General features: G+C 34.2%; 1 protein-coding gene across 1 annotated transcript; it reads right to left on the bottom strand.

The window, feature by feature from the left end:
- Window positions 1–2,425: 2,425 nt before the first annotated feature.
- LOC140061205 (elongation factor 1-gamma-like) lies at window positions 2,426–17,235 on the bottom strand. The gene is made up of 10 exons (XM_072107716.1): window positions 17,178–17,235; window positions 16,879–17,037; window positions 14,735–14,798; window positions 14,404–14,546; window positions 8,851–8,994; window positions 8,344–8,473; window positions 7,631–7,817; window positions 7,356–7,525; window positions 6,931–7,055; window positions 2,426–3,405 (listed from the first exon to the last, which is right to left on the bottom strand). Exons 1-10 carry the CDS (start codon window positions 17,187–17,189, stop codon window positions 3,247–3,249), a joined length of 1,293 nt encoding a protein of 430 aa, XP_071963817.1. The 5' UTR covers window positions 17,190–17,235; the 3' UTR covers window positions 2,426–3,246.
- Between the last annotated feature and the right edge of the window lie 4,342 nt (window positions 17,236–21,577).

The raw sequence follows: 21,577 nt of genomic DNA, 5'->3' as shown, positions 1-21,577 counted from the left end.
ATACAAAATAAAGATTAATAAAATCAGACTTTGAATAGTTTATTTGTAGTTTTAATAATGTTATTCACTGTAGACAAAAATAAACAAAATAATTCTTTCAATGGTATTTTTTGCTTTAAATTACATTTTTGAAAATAATTTCGGTCCAGTTTTTGATCAAAGTGGATGACAATTATGTGACATTAAAATGGCATATTCAACAACATTTAAAAAAATTATTGTTAGGTGAACAATATATCTTTAAAGATGAAATGTCCCCAAAAACACGAAGATTAATCAAATCCGATCTTGAATAGTTTAATAAAGTTCATTTCCGCAGAAAAAAAAATGTTTTCACTCAACAAAAATACAAAAGAAACGGTAAAATTCAACCAAATATCCATATGGCAGCCATATTTGACTATTTTTTGCTTTAATTACAGTTTTCCAACAATTTTTTTTTCGATTTTGGTCAAAGTGAATACTATAATAACTATTATAATTTAGATGGAACATCAAAATGGCAGATGGAACATCAAAATGGCATATTCAACAAGAAAATTTGAAACTTTTTTTTTTTCACGGGGGACAATAATTATATTGTTGATACGTTTCAAGCACTAAAGTGGACAACATACATTATACAATTACAAACAGTAAATTGTTTTACTTAATTCTGGCATTGTTATTGGTCAATCCCGAATAAGTAGATTAACAGTGTCGGTCAGGTAAAGTCGACTTGAAACAGTTTAGCGCGACTCGTAAGTTGGCCCAAACATGGTTAAATCATGGCCGAGACCAGCATATAGCGTGCAGTTGGAAAAACTGTGCCAAGTAGGTTTCTTTTGGTCCACGGTTCAAATCCCATCGTCGCTCTCGGTGTGTTCGCACTGGTGGGTTGAATAGCGCATAGCATCCGTCTATTAGATGTTAAGCCGTTGGCCACGTGTTGGCAACATGGCTTGTGTGCACGTTAAAGCTCTGGTACAGGCATGAATTTTAAATATAATATCTGGTTAATTGTACATAAATCAAATATTTGTAACAGAAATCAAGACGAAAAAACATGAATTTTCCTTAATATAGTCAAATACAAAATTGGCAAAATTCTGCCATAAAAACCAGAAAGACACTTTTTCAGTAGTTAGGTAGTTTAACCTAATGTAATAACATGTCTGGCGACTCCATAGAAGGTGAAAAAAGATGGTGGATATAAGGTGGATAATTTTTGCTATAGCATGAAAATAAAAATCTAAAGTTGAATAAAAATACCAGAAATGTAAAATTCAAGTTATATTACCTATATTTAGTCATCTGATAACATTTTTTACCACACCGTTTATTTTTCATAGCTTTTTAAAATGCCTCTCTATTTACAAAAGAATAGAGATTTAACTGTGTAATTTGAACTATCCCCCACTGATAAAAAAGTGCTTATTTTCAACAAGCTCGTGTAAGACAAATAAAATCTCAACAATTATGAAACATAGGGGAAACTATATATCGATAATTATTGGAATGTATGATCAATAGAAATGTTATGCCCGCACCTGGCGTTTAAAGAGCGCAGATAAACAAATAAGTAGGGTATCCTCTCGCGGTTTACTGTACTGTAAGTGTTAATGCAAACAAACAAAAGGGCACCCCATATCCAATCACACCGGTCAAGCTAAACACCAAATTTAAAAGGTTACCCAATGCAATTAAGCGGTTAGGACAGTGGAACTGTAATACCTTGCCATATAAACATCGGCAAGGGTTCGAGTTTAACTCGCTCCATGGTTCTGGTGGTAGAACCATGGAACTATAGTATGGTAGAACAAGTCTTCTCGGCAAGGACTATAAACCGTAGGTCTAGTGTACATATCTGCCGCATGTGCACTTTAAAGAACCTAGTAGGGGGTTACTCCGGTGTACTAGTATACACACAGCCACTGTCACTCATCAAGAGAGCCCCTTTATTGTCAGCATCTGCTGTTTAGGGTCACCCTCTATAAATAAGGTGTAATAACAAAAAAATATATATATATATTAACTACACTTGCACTGATGAAGGGCTACAGTAGTGTTGCCCGAAAGCTCTGCTAACTTTTCTGGCTGTTTTACTTTATCGTTTTGATTTAGCTTTTAGCTTTTTTTTTGTATCTTCATTGAGATCCAGCCACTGATACCCACAGCATTGTCATTTTTCAGTTATTTTATCTTGTATCTTCATTGAGATCCAGCCACGGATACCTACAGCATTGTCATTTTTCAGTGCTTATTTTATTTTGTATCTCCATTGAGATCCAGCCACTGATACCCACAGCATTGTCACTTTTTTTCAGTGCTTATTTTATTTTGTCTCTTCATTGAGATCCAGCCACTGATACCCACAGCATTGTCATATTTTTCAGTTATTTACCTTTGGATATATAATATATTCAATAATACAAAAACTCAACAATTCATATTATGTGCAGATATTTATTATCCACTCAATAATTATGCTGACATTGTTTCTGCCCAAAAAAATGGGGTCATTGGTCTGTAGCAAATATAAAATGGAGGACGTCAAGACGTTGATCTCACTATGTACTGTATGGCTAATAATCCAAAATACAGACATTCATATCCATAATGATGCAACCATATTTGGTAATAATGGTCAACCATGCCAGAGTATAGTCTTGTTATCATGCATAAATGACTTGGTTGATATATGTGCACATCACAATGGATAGTACTGATATTATGCCAGAATGTGATGTTTGAAGTTAAATACGTATAGAACAATAACATCTTCTTAAGCTCTGTCTACACCATCAAACCTAATGTGACAAAAACATGTGATGTGCCCATATATGGCCATGATGATGTCATATCACTACCATATTTGGGCATATCACTACTATATTTGGCCACATCACACTTTTTTCGTCAAACTAGTTTGATAGTGTACACAGAGCTTTAAGCTCTTTCTAAACTATTAAACTAATTTGGCAAGTGTGTTGTGCCCAAATATGGTAGTGATATGACATCATCGTGTCCATATATGGGCACATCACATTTTTTGCCACATAAAGTTTGATAGTATGGGCAGAGCTTTATGGCGAGTTTTTCTAGGTGGTCATTAATTGAGACTGATATTTCAGAAAAAAACATTTTCAGTATTTTTGTTTTGGTGTATGCTTGAAGTGGAGAAACACATTTTAACTTTGGGTTCTGTTTAGAAATAATTGATATTATTTAAATATTAGTTTTTGAATTTAGCAACATTTGCTCAATTTACTTTAAGATTTTTATGTCTTTTATAATTTTGCCACCAACCATATCACCTCTATCACTTGAGAAATATTCAGTAACCATATCCTTGTTGGCTTGCTGAGTCATATCCAGTTTCTTCCATGTGTATGAAGGAGAGTCTATATTCCAGTTGTCATTTAACTGCAAGTTAACAGAAAATCTTATAACTATTTCTTTATTGTTGTTTATCTAAATAACTTTCAAATTAATTCTACTACACTTTTATTGAACTACTATCTATAGATTTATTACCATGTTTTTATTTTTTTATTAATTATATAAAACTCTTCATTAAATACTAATGTTCAAAATATATATATATATATATATATTACATAGCCTATGTAAATATGTGAACGCGATTGGTTGAAACTGCATCACATAACTACTGTTGCAAGGATCGTAAATCGTATATTTCTTCGAGTACAATAAAATTGACAAGAGTAATTTTCACGCGATTATGGTGTCCCTGTCAAACAAATAAAATCCAGTAATTCTCAAGTACGATGATATTAACTGCGTAATTTTCGTGTGGCAACACTCGCGTTTGGCGATAAATAAACAAGTCATCTACAGAGACTTGAAGTCGCTACGATTTTTCCACATCATCACAATACGTTTTACCCGCTGCGCCATATAACTTTGCTTGAAGAAATTAATCAACTAAAACTGTTTAAAATATGCATACATAGCGCCCTCATTTGTTATTCACCCTCTATAGATGTGACAAAAGTCCATTTGTGATTGGTCAATACTCACAGTATATATAACCTGGTATGCGTGGCGCACTGAACATCTGGTGATTCCGCTCAAAGAAGACAAATTATTATTTACTAGATCTAGGTCGTGCCCACAGATGGTTCTCGAATACACAGTAATTCCACCGAGGAAAAAATGGAGATTTCACATTGTACGTACCGCAGGACTATAATACATTGTCGTTTACAGAAACAAATAAATAGACACAATGATTTTTGTACTCAACCAAAATTAGCACCCTGGGAATTACTTCCGAGAGAGAAACTTGTCACAAAATGAGTCCAATTTTATTATTTGGACTCATTTAAACAAATCCAATTTGTATTTTATATGCAACATTAGGGTTGAGGGATGGTGAAGAGGATAGGCACAAAGAAGAACAATTTTAAAATATATTCTTATTATCCATCAGTAATGTAATATTTTGTTAATAATAATATACCACTATACAGTAAAACATTTGCGATTTAATACTTTGTTAAAACTCTCACTGTCATAGTAGATTGAAATAGAAAAGTACATGTAACGATACACCACTACAACGTTTATATATATTTTAATTATTAATTAATACAAACGTTGAAAAGCAACTGTCAGTAATTAAGTTTATTTATTTGTATATTATGTGTTTATAATCAAAAAGTAGGGCCTACCCACACTCACAGTAATAAAGTTTATTTGTACATTTGTTTATATTATATCTAACAGTATCAACCCTCACAGTAGAAATTTTCGATTCAAATGAGGATCAAAAGTGGTTCATACCTATTTACAGTATTGTACAGCATTGCAGTACTATTCTATGTTTATTCTCCAAGGGCCCATAAATTTACCTACTTGTGTTAAACCATGGAGGTAAGCATATACCTCTATGGTTAAACCAAATAATTTTGAATGTTCCATTCATCACAAATCAATACATTTGTATACACATTTACAGTATATACTGTATATTAAACATATCAAAATAGTATTTTTTAAAGAAAATCGGTCTGTCTTCAACATTATGATGCTGTACTCGAGCTGTTCAACCGGTTTTCAGCTATTAACAACAACGTAGGAAGAGATAGGAAAATGCGAAGCATCCTCGTATTATTGTGTGCGGGTATTTTTCAAGAAAGTTTCATTAGACAGTGTATACCACGATCGGAAAACACCCCTATTTGGGGCAAATCGTTGAACCTAAATTTGTTTTAATTGTCAATAACTAATGATCTAACTCAATTTAATTAGTAAACAGGGTTATATCAGGTGGTTAAAATCAGTACCGACAGTACGAACCAACTTTATATACCATCGAGTAAACATTCTAGAAGTAACGCGCGATTTACCGAATTTTGCCCTTACGTAAATTTATATATAGATTCGGCCTACCTGATAATAATATTATTATTAATTTAAGCTTATTGATGGAAATTCTTCTGTTATTATTTAAACAACCTAGGCCTAAGTGAATATTTTATTGCCAAGGAATCATTAATTATCTATATATTATTCTTCGCATGGTAGGGTAAATGCAACGCCTAACTATAGGCAGGAGGCTTATTACATAAAGGAGGCCCAGCTACCCGACCCAGTAAATATTTTACTTGTTGTTGGCTACAGTATACGATAACAGATATTGCCTTTTATATTGGTAAAATATATGATTAATTTTTGACATCCACTCGGGAATGATATTATGCTCGAGAATTTTATTTCTTCATTAGGGGATGTCAAATTTTATATTTTACCTCTAAGCAGGCAATATACAGTATGTATAATATCCATACTACCATACTTTCCACATTCAATTTTTGGTCAATTGTGGCAGTGGTAGATCTTAGTGGCATCTTAATGGCATCGTACTTAAAACGTAACAGCATTGTAGTGCTTTGGTAGGTACCTATGTTGACATCACCAACCTATGTTGACATACACCGACCTATGTTGACATACACCGACCTATGTTGACATACACCGACCTATGTTGACATACACCGACCTATGTTGACATACACCGACCTATGTTGACATACACCGACCTATGTTGACATACACCGACCTATATTGACATACACCGACCTATGTCTATGCTCACGCTACCCATTCGCGATTTCGCAAATTGCGATTGGAGTTGTAAATTTGCGAAAAAAAAAAATATATCATTCACAAAACTTGCGAAAATAATTTTCCCTTAAAAACTCAAGTTTCATCCGCTTAGTTAGGCTTCGCCGCCGCCAGCCTATAATAAGTGACAGCGATGTAGCGTTACTTGCTATCAATGACATTTATTTAGCGTCACTCGAATAAATTAAAACGAGTTTTCCGTTAGGAGGCTTATTTATTGTACAGACGAGTAGTTGTAAATCGCGTTATCTGTAAATGTACACGTGGCTGACAAAGGAGAATTTATTTTATGAATAGACATGCGCAGTAATTGTAATTACGAACAAACAAACTGCGCATGTGTATAGATGAAAATATCGCACAATAACAAACATGCTGAATGGACATTCCGCCGACGTAGTTCGTTTGTGGTGTGTTGCAATGTTTTCGTGAGTGAATAAGAAGCATATAAATCACAAACGAAAACTATTTATTATTTTATATTGTTTGTGATAAAAAACTTTTTCCAGGCAGGCTGCATATGCTGATAATTGATATAGAGGCAATGTTGCCATATGACGACCATGTCTAATCTAAACATTGTAATGTACAACTAAATTTAATTCAACATTCTATTAAAATTAGTCAGCTCCTGGGTCAATTATACAATGAAATGGGTTTAAAACAACAATATGTAACATTTTATATGTGATTTTTTATTATGTCTTTCTTATGTCTTTTCTTTGTTATGTATTTTAAATGTATTAAATGGATGCTAAATGAATAAATAAAAAAAAAAAAATTAAAAAGAGGTCTTACATTGAATGCCAATTCTTGACCCCTGAACATCCAGACACCCGATATTTGACAATTATTGTTTTCGCCAGTTACACAAACAGAAGCAAAAGCATTCTTTGCCAATTTATCAACTCGTTGAAACATGCCTGTAAATATAAACAATAATCAATATCTATTTACAAGTTCCGTAAGATTGGGGAAGCGTGATTAGAACACTAACTGCATTGTACACTGTACAACCACCGTCTAAAAATGGCATGTATGATTTGTTTTACCAGCAAAATAGACATCCTTCACTTCACGCTAGCATGGTAAGGATGCAACTTCACAACATTTTCAAGAACTATTTCTTCATTTGATTAAAAGCTTATCTCAACAATTTAAGCTGAATTTATCAAGGGAGTAGACTCCATGTTTAAAAGTTTCCCTCATTCATGGTCACTTACCTGTAACCAAATTTGAAGCCATAAATGTCATTTTAAGTTCAGAGTTATAATCGTAATCACCATGCCAAATGGAATAGCCTTCAAATTCTGCATTTTCCCAAAACCATCGCATGTAAACTGAAGCGTCATTATTACTGAACATTTTTTTCCATTCATCAAACACAAGCGTGCTAAAAGTTAAAAAAATAAATACACATATTTTTTTAAATACTTGATACAAATGAATGTGTGTTTTCAAAAGCATGTCAACTGAATAGGTAGGTTGCTACAGATACCTTTTAGGTAGGTGTGCAAAAGGATCTTTCTTGTCTGCTTTTGGAGGAACAATGTCCGAATCATCATCTTCTGGTTCTTCTTTCTTTGCCTTCTTTTCCTTTGGTGGCTTCTCTTGCTTCTTGTCTTTTCTTTCTTTTTTTTGGTCTGCTTTCTTTCCCCCTCCAGATATTTCAGCAAACTTCTTTGCTGTATTCAAATGCCATAATAATTAGTACCAAATAATATTGAACATAAAAAAAAATCCCTAGTCCTGTTTATTTTTATGTAGCATGCTATATAATTTTCAGAAAAAAAAACCAACTAGGATTAAAAATGGACAAAAAGTGTAAAATACTTCCATAGAAGAAAAAATTTAAAAAAATAATGTTTTCACTTATAAAATTACAAAATATATGGTTAAATTCAACCAAAAACCCATTAGCTGGTAGCCAATTTGACCATTTTTTGCTTTAAATTACATTTTTTCTGGTAATTACAATTTTTTCTTATCCAATTTTTTGTCAAAGTGGATAACTAATATGTTACATTAAAATGAAATATTTAAAAAAAAATGCCAGCATCAGACGTTCATTCATCAAAATGTGTCAGTATTACGTCCCGAAACAAGTCATCATCTGCTGGCTTTCTTTTTTTTATTTTAAACAAAACCTTTTGTATAAAATCATGTCTGAAGGCTCCTCTTTCTAACATATAAATCTTATTTATTACTCACCGTCAAATTGAGCCATTTTTTCACAAAGGCTTACTTTGCCGATGACCGCAACAATTTCAGGTTGGTTGACTACTGTGACAAACCAACGGGTAACATTACCATATGGCTGACGGAAACTGGGATCAAACACCTGCCATGATATGAAGAAGTTCATACAATATTTGTATTGCAGTTTTCTGGTTATTTGATCAAAATAGATAATTTTACGAATTTATTCGATAAAACAAGTTACTTAAATATTTAATGATCTTTTTAAAGAATTATAGAATTATAATCAGGGCTAACATAAAGCTTGTTTTGGTCTAGAACCCAAGAAAATTATCCAAATGCCAATATCAGTAATTCGTTCATCAATTATAATCAGGATTACGTCCCGAAGTAAGTCATCATTTATTGGCAAAAGATAGAAATGTGAATGAATTCTTTAAAAATGTAATATTTTTAGTTATGTATTTGCAATGTATTTTGTTGGTACATTTTTCACTAGCGATAAGAATTAAGTCTTACTTTCTGGTAGAGCATCAACAGATTGCAGGCAACAGCAATATCAGCTAATGTGACACGTTCTCCTACAAGGAATGTCCTTGTTGTCAAGTATTCATTAAGGTAGAACATCACATTCTTAAGCTCCTCTTTGGCACGCTCTGTGTTCTTTAAAAAAAAATTATTTTATAAAAATCTTAGTAACAAATACAACTTTTTAGGTACTGCAATTTTTATTCTCCGTTCAATAGTGAGTTTTTAATTTGACCAACTAGGTCAGGTCAATGACAATGGATGAGTTGTCGTTCGTCGTCGGGACCTAGAAATTATGAAAATTGTGTTGAGGTGGGAGCGAGGACACAATATCACAGCAATTACATGACGCAGAGCGGTCATCGCAAATAGAAAGCTCTCTAATATTAAAGCCCCCTTCCCTACGTTTTTTAGATCTAATTTAAGATCACAAACTATATTTGTGACCCGATCTGGCAAAACCTTACTTTTGTCGGAAATATTCATTTTGTATTTTTTTACATATTTGGATTATTTTAATCATAAGCTTTGTAGTGGTGTTAATTTCATAAAAATTGAGTAAATATTTAAAAAGTTATTACATTTTAAAAACTTACAAATCATTCAATTAGTTTACGAGAAAATCGCGTTTGAAGTTTGCAATGAAATTCTTTTTGATACGCGCTGAAAACTCACTCCGTAGCAACGCGGTATTTTGGTCTAAGGCACAATGACGTCATACCAGGAAGTGTGTGCGATAATAGCAGCGTGCACATCATAGTCAATTTGACTGATTTCAGACCCCGTTTTAACCTATTTAGTCACTCGAATTAACTATTTTGCACTATTGAAAAGCAGCATTATAACGTCAAGCTTATTTTAACTGGTTTCGTAGGTGTTTACGATATCAACAGCGAAAAACCAAGCAGGCCTAGGCCTAGGCCTATTCAGATTTTCGCCTCATCGCCTTTACTGATGGGTTGCCGTGTATGGCAGCGGTGCATCGACACTGGGCCGGCGTTAGTAGTAAACTAGCCTAGGGGTCATTCCATCTCAGATCACCCAATGAGTTAAACCCTACCTCTTCCAATTTTGATGAAATTTGGTATATGGGTGATTCATAGCAATTAAAGCCAAAATTTCAAATTTTAACTTTATCGGACCAACGGTTTTCAAGATATCGCAATTTCAATTTTCGGTTTTTACGCAAAAAAGGGCGCGTCCGCCACGTTTCAAAGAGCTGTATCTCGGGAACTATAGGTTCGATTTTAAAAGCAAAGGTATTTTTGTAAAGGGGAGACCATAAGGAATCTAAATATACTAATTGTGTGTGTTTTATGTTAATTTTAAGTTGAATAAAACTTTGACATATATTTTGACCTTGAAATTGACCCCGTGGAACACGCCCGTTTTGTTGGTGACTATCATGAAAAATGTAGCCCTACGTGTCAACTACAACATATACAAAAATTGGAGGGGTTTTTTTCTTTGTTTCCATGAAATTACAATTTGAAGTTGACATACCTCTTCCTTTTAGTGTATTTTTGGTGTCTGTCCATGCATTACTTCAATGTCAATTTGATGTATTCCAAAATTAATTTTATTTACAAACTAAATATTATTATAATGTTACAATTGTCTATGTCTGGCCTTTACTCCTTGTCATCTGGACAATTCAAACAGTATTTAGAAATGTTGTGACGATCATTTTGGGAAATACTGTAATTCCTAGTCGAAGAGGATTTTATAAACGGAGAGGATTTTATAAACGGAGAGGCTATAATACAATGTACATTTGATTCAGGAATCCAACAACAGTCTTCTTTGGACGGCCAATAAAAGGTTTTCGCTGACCCATGAGGATGCATAAATTTAATTTGAAAATCCCCAAACTCTTCTGAGAGTGAGACATCCACCACCAAACCAATCCATGGGACACCATCATAACTACAGCACACAAAATTCTGAAGTCTAATAATGGTGGGTTGTGTATCAGCAACAATTTCATTTTCATCACTGAAAGATTCTTGAATCACTACCACATCCGGAGGGTTTATCTGGGTACTAAGTTTGTAGACCTGCATCTGTGCCAGAGAAACGGGAACAAAGCGATGATATTGTAATGTACCCTTGATGGTCTGGGCGAGGTTGAATCTCGGCTTTATTTCTTTTTCTACAGTAGATACCTCATCTATTCCCACATGAAAAAAGTTGATGCCTGGAATGTCCATATGAGCGAGTCATATGGCCGAGCGGTTAAGGCAGGGGCGCCGTTTACCGTACCTAAAAGACAACAACATCGGCAAGGGTTCGAGGCCGACTCGCTCCTCTCTTCAAGTCTTCTCGGATAAGGACTATAAACCATAGTCCAGTGTACACAGTTATAACATGTGTGTACTTTAAAGGACCCAGTTCATTATTCGAAAAAGAGTAGGGGGTTACCCCGGTGAACTGGTTCACACAATAGCCCCTGTATCAGGGGGATTACCACCTATCTGATAGGACAGTGACTAATTCACTATTGATAATCCTTGGCCACATTGCCTAAAGACATAAAATAGAAATAAAAAATTACACAGTAGTCGAACATACTGAGAGATGTGATAATATGACATTCAGTCAAACGCTGTAAGCTTCTCTTAGTGACAAGCCTCTTAACTGTTCCACCTATGCCATCACACGCACTCTTGCCATGTGATGTAGCGAAAAAATTCCACTCGGCGTCTAAACCAAAATCTTCCTGGTAGTGGCAAAGGTTAATAAAGTAATATTTGTTTTTGTATTGGCCGCCACATCCATCTGTGAAATAATGAACTTTTTTCATGGTTGGTAGTTTTGTTTTTATATAGGGGATGACAACCTTTAAAAAGGCATATACAGTAACTGTTGTATGTTCTCTGCAATCACTTATTATGCATATGTTAATGTGCATAATAACATAGTAAGGACACTAAACTATGTGTCAAAATTGATTTGAAAAGTATGTGAGTTACCCAGTATTTCTCATATCAAAATACATCTACTGTTTAAGTGGGCCTGATGAGAAAGCGTAACAATAAGACACCTTAACAGTTAGTGTTCACACTGTGTATAAGTATAACAACACCAAAAATACACTAAAAGGAAGAGGTATGTCAACTTCAAATTGTAATTTCATGGAAACAAAGAAAAAAACCCCTCCAATTTTTTTATATGTTGTAGTTGACACGTAGGGCTACATTTTTCGTGATAGTCACCAACAAATCGGGCGTGTTCCACGGGGTCAATTTCAAGGTCAAAATATATGTCAAAGTTTTATTCAACTTAAAATTAACATAAAACAAACACAATTAGTATATTTAGGTTCCTTATGGTCTCCCCTTTACAAAAATACCTTTGTTTTTAAAATCGAACCTATAGTTCCCGAGATACAGCTCTTTGAAACGTGGCGGCCGCGCGCTTTTTTGCGTAAAAACCGAAAATTGAAATTGCGATATCTCGAAAACCGTTGGTCCGATAAAGTTAAAATTTGAAATGTTGGCTTTAATTGCTATGAATCACCCATATACCAAATTTCATCAAAATTGGAAGAGGTAGGGTTTAAAATTCCATTTTTTTTGGGTGAACTGAGATGGAATGACCCCTAGACAAGTTTGGCGCCTTGCAGAGTCACAACTTGCTAGCTACAAACATTGTATTGACTATTTAATACATTTATTTTTTTGATAACGTGGAAGATTCGCTGTAATCTTTGGACTTGAATCCAATGATTAAAAAAAACATTTAATATGAATGGACTGGACAATAAATTAAATAAATAATTAAGAGCCGATTGGATATATAAAATGTATAAAGAAAACTATTATTGACAATAATGCTAGGCCCAGTAGTAGTAGGCCTACAACCATAATAAAATTAAGGCCTAGCCCAAAAAAATATAGAAAATACAATTGAATTTATGACGTGAATTGTTTTTGACTTGTCTATTTTACTATGGAATAAACAAATACAGGCTACAGCTATTGCAGAACACGCCGAACACTTTACTTTGAATATTAAAATCGTTTTTATTCCAATTTACGACATGCTGTGTGTAAAATGAAAATAACCTCACAAAATGTAAACAACTTTTTATTTCCGCGCGTAGAGCGTATAACATCTAGCGCGTTGACCAATAACGTTTGTTATTGCGATGATGCGCCATAGCAACACACGCAGTTCGCTGTTCCAGAAACTTCGAAGAACCGAATTTTCTGAAATTATGTCATAGTAAATCAAAGATTTCATTGGTTCCTTTTTTAAACTCCGCCCTAAAACTTCCATATTTGGAATGTCAAATGGATGAGCTTTATTTTGATGTGTGACCTTTCAACATTGTGCAGCGAACTGGTGATCAAAATGTCGTCAAACTCGGCAACTTTCAACTGAATTTACGCAAAATTTTAGCGTAGATCGTGAATAAATTGTTAGGCTTGAGGAAAATACATGTTTTTAAAACTTTCTTTTTTCATAATTTTAAATAAATTTCGGGAGTTTAAATCAGGTATACGTATTCTTAAATAGTGAAATATTTCGAAAATGCAAAAACATGTAATCTGCCAGGGTAGTCGAATTGGACGTATTTTGACTGATTACGTGAATTTTGAATTGCCGACAAAGAGAGGGTTTTGCGAGATCGGGTCACATTTAATGTAAAAATAATACTATATGGTCCTATCGCGATAACTTTTTTCGTCTTTAAACGGTTAAAAATGTGAAAAATAAGTCGATTCTAATAATTATAGCGGCCCACTATAAATCCCAAAATGCATTGCGCGCGGATTGATATTTTTGTTTTTCACCTGTAATTCGCCCAATTTTCGATCGATCGTGAGGCCAAAACAAATGGAAGACTCTTAACTTTTCAGCAAAAATACCGGGTTTTCCCCAATTTGTATCAACTGAGTCTGGCAAAAATAGAAAGACAATTAATGCAGCAACTATACACAGTCAGACTAGGTATATAGCTAGCGTATGATGTTCGTACGTTACCAATGTTTACCAGCTAGGCCTACAAAACTAAGCCTAGCTAGGCTAGGCCTAAGACCGTCCACGAGAGGTCGATCGCCGCGAGCTACTTAGGTAGTGCATAGTTTCTCACTTTTTATCATAATTTACCATAAAACGTACATTTAAGACAAGGAATGACATGGTTTAATATTTTTAAAGTGATATATATGTATTATTTTCTAAAAAACGTCCAAAATTGCAGGGAAGGGGTCTTTAAATGGATTTAAATTGTAAAAGGATTGTTACATTGTGAAGTGGCAGTAGACATGGAAAATGAATGAGAAGGATTAACGGCAGCCAGATTAAAGAACTATCTATCCTAAAGAACTCCTGTCAATCAAATCATGAAACACAAGGATTACCGGAAAAATATAGGAGTTGAAATGCCAATATCAGTAATTCGTTCATCAATAATAATCAGGATTACGTCCCGAAACAAGTCATCATTTATTGGCATAAAAAAACAACAAAAGGAAGAATTTAACGTTAAAATGTTGGACCACTTTAAAAATGTTTGAAATAAAGAAATTTACTAACCTGTTTGTTGAACTGCATGATGCCAAGGGTTGGGAAAACCCAGTTACATGCAGAGGGCAAGATCTCATTGTCAGCCAAGTTCACAAACATCTGTACCTGCGCTTGGTCTTGTACATTGCTGCCTCTTAACGTCTCATTAGCAACTGCACAAGGTGAGAAATTTAGTTACAAACCAATTAACAGGTTACTGTGACTTTCCTTATTCTTTTTTATTTCAACAAGGCCAATTGTGCAAATTTGAGTATTTACTGACATAGTGAGCTATCGAGTCGCGTTGCACGCACGCGACTGTAGGTTATATAAATGTTACTTTATACCAGCCTGTACTTACCATAGAAAGCTATTGCATTGGCTTCTGTGAGTAGAGTGCCATTGTTTCCCTCAAAGGCTGGAACCTAATTTTGTCAAAAGTAAATTTGCTTTTTATTAAGTTTTCTAGGTTGGCCTGTAGTTACATCGGAAAATCATTTGACATTCTGCGCACGTTCAAAAACATATACACATGCGCAAAACGATGGATGCAACAAGTTTATCAAGACTAGCTAGGCCTATAGTGAAATAAGTTAAAGGCTGGGGCTAAAACAATAGCTCTGGGCATGCTGACAAACTCTTTCTATCTAAAAGCCTATATGCTAGTTAGTCCTAACTACCTAGCCTCTCTAGCCTATGTATTTATTTTAACACACAGCTGCTAGTACAAAATGAGGTTTTCAATAAACGCTGTGGTTAGGATTCCGGCACCGGAACTCAACTGACCATTGAATAGATTCCGATAGAAACTAACACTGAGAATTAAAACCTAAAAAAAACATCCCTCTAGGCAATGGTTGGTAAAGACAATGATGTATAAAGACGATGGTGAATAAAAGACATTTTTTTGAATACAAAAAAATGGAAAAAATTGATCGAGAATTGAACATACAAAACCACTAGACTACAAGTCAGCCAACCAGTCGGAAAAATTGGTGTTAAACTTTAAGCGCTAGTTCCAATTCGCACCTGTCATTTATTTAGACTCGACATTTGTTTAGTAACTTTATCGTGAGTACCACACCTTAGAATTAGGCCTCAAAAATACTTTTACGAAGGAGATCACACAAAAAGTAACAAATAAATCCTTTAAATTGATGAATTTACAGTGAATTTACAGACGTGTTTCTCGCACATCGGTTCGTGAATTTCGAATACGCCATGTTCAATGTTGTTGTTTCTATGGAGCGCCAAAAGAGCAATCCTTATAGAGGGCTGAAAACTCAATGCGTATATTTAATGCATTTATTGGTGAAAATTACGTTCAATTTTAATATATTTTGTCAATGTCAATACAAAATGTTATTCTTAATACTGTACATGGTTTTCGCAGTTTTCGTTAAAGAATGAAAATTCATCATCATATTACATGTACTGTAGGTTTATACCTCAATGATCTAAATAATATTCCTCTTAGTCTTAGTTAGAGGCCTAGTAGGCTAGGTAGTGATGCTGATTTAGGCCTAGGGTTTTGTTGCATCGACATTGACAAAATATATTAAAAGTGAACGCAATTTTCACCAATAAATGCATTAAATATACGCATTATATTGAGTTTTCAGCTCTCTATTATGATTGCTCTTTTGGCGCTCCATAGAAACAACAGCATTGAACGTGAAATTCACAAACCGATATGCGAGAAACACGTCTGTAATGCACTTGTCAATTGTATGACCCACTATACGACCCCCGGGAGAGGTGCGTCATTTGTCCGATGTGCGTCATACCTTTGAATACCATGACGCACCGGTGCGTCAAAAATGCGACTTACCTTTAGGTGACCATGACGCACCCATTTTGACGCACTGTGACCATGTTGTTTATGATATGATGGGTGGTAAAGTGACTGACATTTACACACCTTGTTCATTGATGTGACGTACCATCTAGGTTTTTTGACGCACCCCTGCGACAGTAATTATTTGTAAATGACGCACCCATGACGCACCTCTCCCGGGGGTCGTATAGTGTGTCATACAATTGACAAGTGCATAAATTCATCAATTTAAAGGATTTATTTGTTACTTTTTGTGTGATCTCCATCGTAAAAGTATTTTTGAGGCCTAATTCTAAAGTGTGGTAATCACGATAAAGTTACTAAAAACAAATTTTGAGTTGAATAAATGACAGGTGCGAAATGGAACTAGCGCGAAACTTTGTAGTTGTACATGGCATGAAGTTATAAAAATGTGCATGCATGACCAATTAATTGCGTTGATTCTGATCAATCTGCTGGAATCCACTTTGTTCAATAAAACATTTTTTTTTTAAGTTGTGATAATTTATTAGGGGCCTAACTAGCTAGGTCTAGTAGGCCTAGCCTAGCCTAGCTAGTAAAAAGTAGGAGGCCTAGCCTAGAGTATATTATTTATATTATATTAAAATACTTTCACATTCATTATACTTTATATCCTACATTTAGATACACAGAGACATTCAATTTACCTTTCCAAGAGGAAATTTTTTTAAAAAGTCAGGAGATTTATTAGTTTCTCCAAGTTTGAAGGCTGGAGGATCTTGCACAACCTTTACGTCAGCACCACTGTATTTTGCAGCAATCTGGATTTTGTAAGCCCTGAAGTTTTCGGGGTAGGTGTACAGCGTCTGGCAAATATAAATACAAAATAAAGTATACAATATATTAATTAAATGTTATATTTTATTTTCAGCTATATGATATCTAGGTATTTCAACGGATTAAAATTTAAAACATTGATTTTCATCAATTAAGAAACGGTACTTACACCAGCAGCCATGGTTAATGTTAAAAGAGGTCAAACACACCGGGTCCACGATTCAGGTCAAAGTGTAAAGTTAACGGATATGATAATTAGCAAAGAATATAATCACAAGAATGAGTAATCCGCGATTTTCCATGTAACAGTAATATTGTCCATGTGGTAGGGCGCCGCCATAAGTGAGGATGTATCTATGTATACAACTTGTTGTGACGGTTTCACTAATCAAAGGCTGGACCCACCGGTAGTATTTTCATGATAAAAAATGTTATCAAAACTACATGCCAACATCATGTTAAATGCTGTTTGGATATTTAATTGTTCGTTTTAGGCAATTTATTTAGTAAAAACTGCCGTATAAACAGTTCGCTTTATCAACCGGCCGGGCGCTACGATAGCGTGACCGGGCGTGTTGGTGTTTGCGCGTTTTCACGAAGGATAGTTTTATAATATTCATATATTTAACTTGTTTCTGGTAAAACAAATAAATGTTAATGAAATTTAACATTTTATCCTATTAATAACATGTATTTTATACTAATCTATATCATAAAAACAATACTTAATTTACCGGGCGTAGAGTAGTAGGCCTACGCGGCAATGGTAAAGAATAGGCCGTGTTGAGTAACGATTCGTTGATTTTTGGTGTTGCTGTGTTAGGCCTTTTTTGTGAACTAATTTAGCATGTTAGTAAATTAATAATTGTCTGTAAAAGTGAATGTAGATTGTAGGCCTACACTAGTTTGTTAATAAATATGTATTATAAAATAGTTTAAAATTGCAAAATAGATTATCATAATTCTATGTAATGTCTCAATTCAATTCAATTCAATTCAATAAACTTTATTGTCAAACTCATGAATGGCTTGAAACTTTGGCTGAAAGTCTAAAAACATTGTCGCACTAAATAGTAAAAAAGAATAAAATCACATAAAACTGAGAACAAGTTGTCATATAAAAAGTTAAAAAAGGGCACAAAAAATACAAATTGAGTTAAAAATACAGCTAAAATACTTATTGCGTTTATCTTTTCCACATTACATTAAAATGCCTCATAGCAGATGGGAGAAAGGATCTACGTAGACGTTCAGTGTTCCAGCGAGGATATGTAATGCGCCCAGACCGGCTTAACGTAATGTACTGGTTAAGCGTGGTTCCCACTAGCGACGCAACGCAAGGACGTAACGCAACGCAAGTGAATTGACCAATCACAAGCGATGGCTTATTCGCTTGTGATTGCTAACTGTCTATAACTTCGCTTGTCATTGGTTAAAACGCTTGCGTTGCGTTTACGTCCTTGCGTTACGTTCTAGTGGGAACCAAGCTTTAAGCCAAAGAACTTATAACTCAAGAATCTCCTGTTCTTCAATTTGCATTCAAAACACAGTATCGGAAGTACAGGGTTAAAAGGTCAAACTGGGCGACGCCATTTCACACAGCATGGAGCAGCGCCCTCTCCAAACTAGGAAGTCAAAACTGTTAATTCCTAGCCTATAGCTCAGTCAATTAGTCTATCCCAGAGCCATATATATAAAGAGTTACGAAATTGGATTATAGTCACGTGATATGCAGATCAATTTGTGTCAAACTTTTATTTTATTTATTTTATTTTATTCAATCAAAACCAACAGCGATAAATACCGCCACTAACAGGTTTGAAACATAAAACAATACAACATCAAAAACGGTTAACAATAAAATACAGATAAAATATATATATATATATATAAAACATAGATTGGCATGCCATAAAAAATTTCAATTAAAACAGGTTATGCAGACTGTTCAAGAAGTGAACACATCATCGTCCTCTTAAAATAACCAAGTCTATCATTAAAAATATCGATATGATTGCTATTTAGATTATTAAATGTATAAGGTAGTCTATGAAAAAGTCCCCTCTTAGTACAGTCGACACGGCTAAAAGGAATATGCAATAAATGTCTATTTCGTGTACGACCAGGAACATTTAAACTAAATAGTGAAATTAATGAACAGTCATATTTAGAATTTAAAATATGATATAAAAAAACCATATCAGATATCGTTCGACGATTGCTGACAGAATCAATGGAAAAGGCAAAATTAACACAGTTATAAGACAGGAATCGAACAAACTTCCGTTGAACAGTGTCGATTCGACGGGCCTGACATGGAGAAATTGAATTGAAAATTGCGGAACAATATTCAAGGTGAGGACGTATAATAGATTTGTATAAAGATAAAAGTGCCCTGCCGTCGTTCATAAACCTACAATTTCTCCATATTAAGCCCATCATTCTATTAGCTTTTGACAACACATGATTAATATGTGAACAAAAATTTAATTTACTATCAATAAAAATACCTAAATCTTTCCATACATAAACCATCTCAAGATCATGTCCACTCAGATTATAATTGAAGAGCACAGGCCTTTTTTTAAGTGTTATTGATAAATATTTGCATTTATTAGCATTAAGTTTTATCCCCCACTTCTCCGTCCATTCCACGAGACCATCCAGATCCTCCTGAAGTGAAAAAGCATCCTGTGGAGTGGTAATCACTTTAAACAATTTCAGATCGTCAGCAAATAAAAGAGACTCGGAATGATTAAATTTTAAAGGAAGATCGTTGATAAATAAATTAAACAAAAGCGGGCCCAGGATCGAGCCCTGCGGAACGCCCGATAACACAGACAACTTGTCTCCCTTAATGCATGTAAAGTATAGGAGCAACAAAATACTTTCAACTTCTTATATTTAAAAAAATGTCGTGAGGTGGTTTCCCGATTAATCGTATGATCAAACGGTACTGGGTATGATCAACTAGCGTTCGTGTTCCCACCTAATCATCCATTCATAGAAGTACTGATGAAGATATCAATCTGTGGCGACAATTCAATAGAATGGACCCGAGACCTGGCTATCTTCGACTTTTAAATAATAGAAAGTTTTGAAAAATTTGTAAGGCTAGACATGTACGTTGTATGATGTGTAGGCCTATGTTTATTGACAAATGGTTGTAGTTTTCTAAATGTAATTGCACATTTTACGATGAAATATCGATGTGCACAGCGTACAGAAGTAGTTGCGGCAAAGAATATTGCGCGCGCGTGCGCTAGTACATTATAAAGTTCGATTGATTGGTTTTGGAACAAAACATCCCATAACTACGTCGTATTAATAACAATTATGTAATATTTTCAATTCATAATCCATGCTATGATGACTAAATAAAATAATAAAGTTTTGTGGATATATTTGTTAATATACTGAAAAGGGTATGAACAATATTTAAATAATAAAGGCAAATTATTACAAATGAAATGATGAACGAGTCTCTGAATGTTAATAACGTTGGCGGCGCAGTTTGTGTAAAAAAAACAGAGCCATATATATAATTATGGCTCTAAAAAAACACACAGAAAGCCATATACAAAAGAGACTTTTAATGGCTTCTAATCTTCAATGTCGTAACTCTTTTATATGCTCTGGGACCATATATTACAACACATATTCTTGTCAAAGCACAGTGAAGTTTTTATAAAATTAAATATATTAATCGAAATGGAATATTCGTAGGCCTATTGAATAAAAATTCGTGTACGAAATAATCCTTTCGCGTTTGGAAAAGAAATATATTGTTGTTGTCAACTAATCATCGACGCAGACATGCCAATAGAACAATCAGACTGCGCATACGATTTCTACATGGCTTCGTTTTGTTCTAAAAAAAATGTAACAGTTGATTCTCAGCGTTCTATAAAGGGCCGCGGTTAGAGACACGGAAGTTCAACGAGCGTGTTTGTTTAATTTAATTTCATTTATTTATTTGACCAACAAAACATAATATACAATGTAAAAATATGAAATTGGTCATGGGACTGCTAAAGTAATACGATTACTTTAACTACAAGAGTCAGCAGTTCCATAATTGGCACATGGAGTTATAAAATTAATAACTCCATGATTGGCACGCAGAAGTGCTTTTGTATGTAAGCGCGTTGGGATATCGTTTGATGTCACCGTCGATGTAAATCCTTCTATTCCTTAATCCATGTTTAATTTTAGTACGGTCGTAATAAAAGATTTTACACTTCATATTTCATTACTACTTTGGCCTAAGCCTGTAAATCTGAGTTTCCTCTACTAAATGACTTTAAAGATTGAATTGGTCACCATTGACTCCATTGAAAAGACATAGACATATAAATAATGATTTTCAGTTTCCCTGATACGGCCGTAATGATTTAATAACGAATGAATTCAATGTATTTATTTGTGATATCTCTTCATTTACCTTTCGATTGTTTGGAATTCGTTTACCAAATATTTGTTTTAATGTCTTGAAATGAATAAGATGTCCTTATATGTAAACAATACACTGAATAACAAAAAATGAAAGATTTTCTGTAATTGCTACTA

Source organism: Antedon mediterranea, chromosome 10 (assembly GCF_964355755.1).
Source record: "Antedon mediterranea chromosome 10, ecAntMedi1.1, whole genome shotgun sequence".
Taxonomy (NCBI): Eukaryota; Metazoa; Echinodermata; class Crinoidea; order Comatulida; family Antedonidae; genus Antedon; species Antedon mediterranea.
The sequence above is the reverse complement of the archived record's forward strand: the minus strand, read 5'-3'. Positions and strand labels throughout refer to the sequence as shown.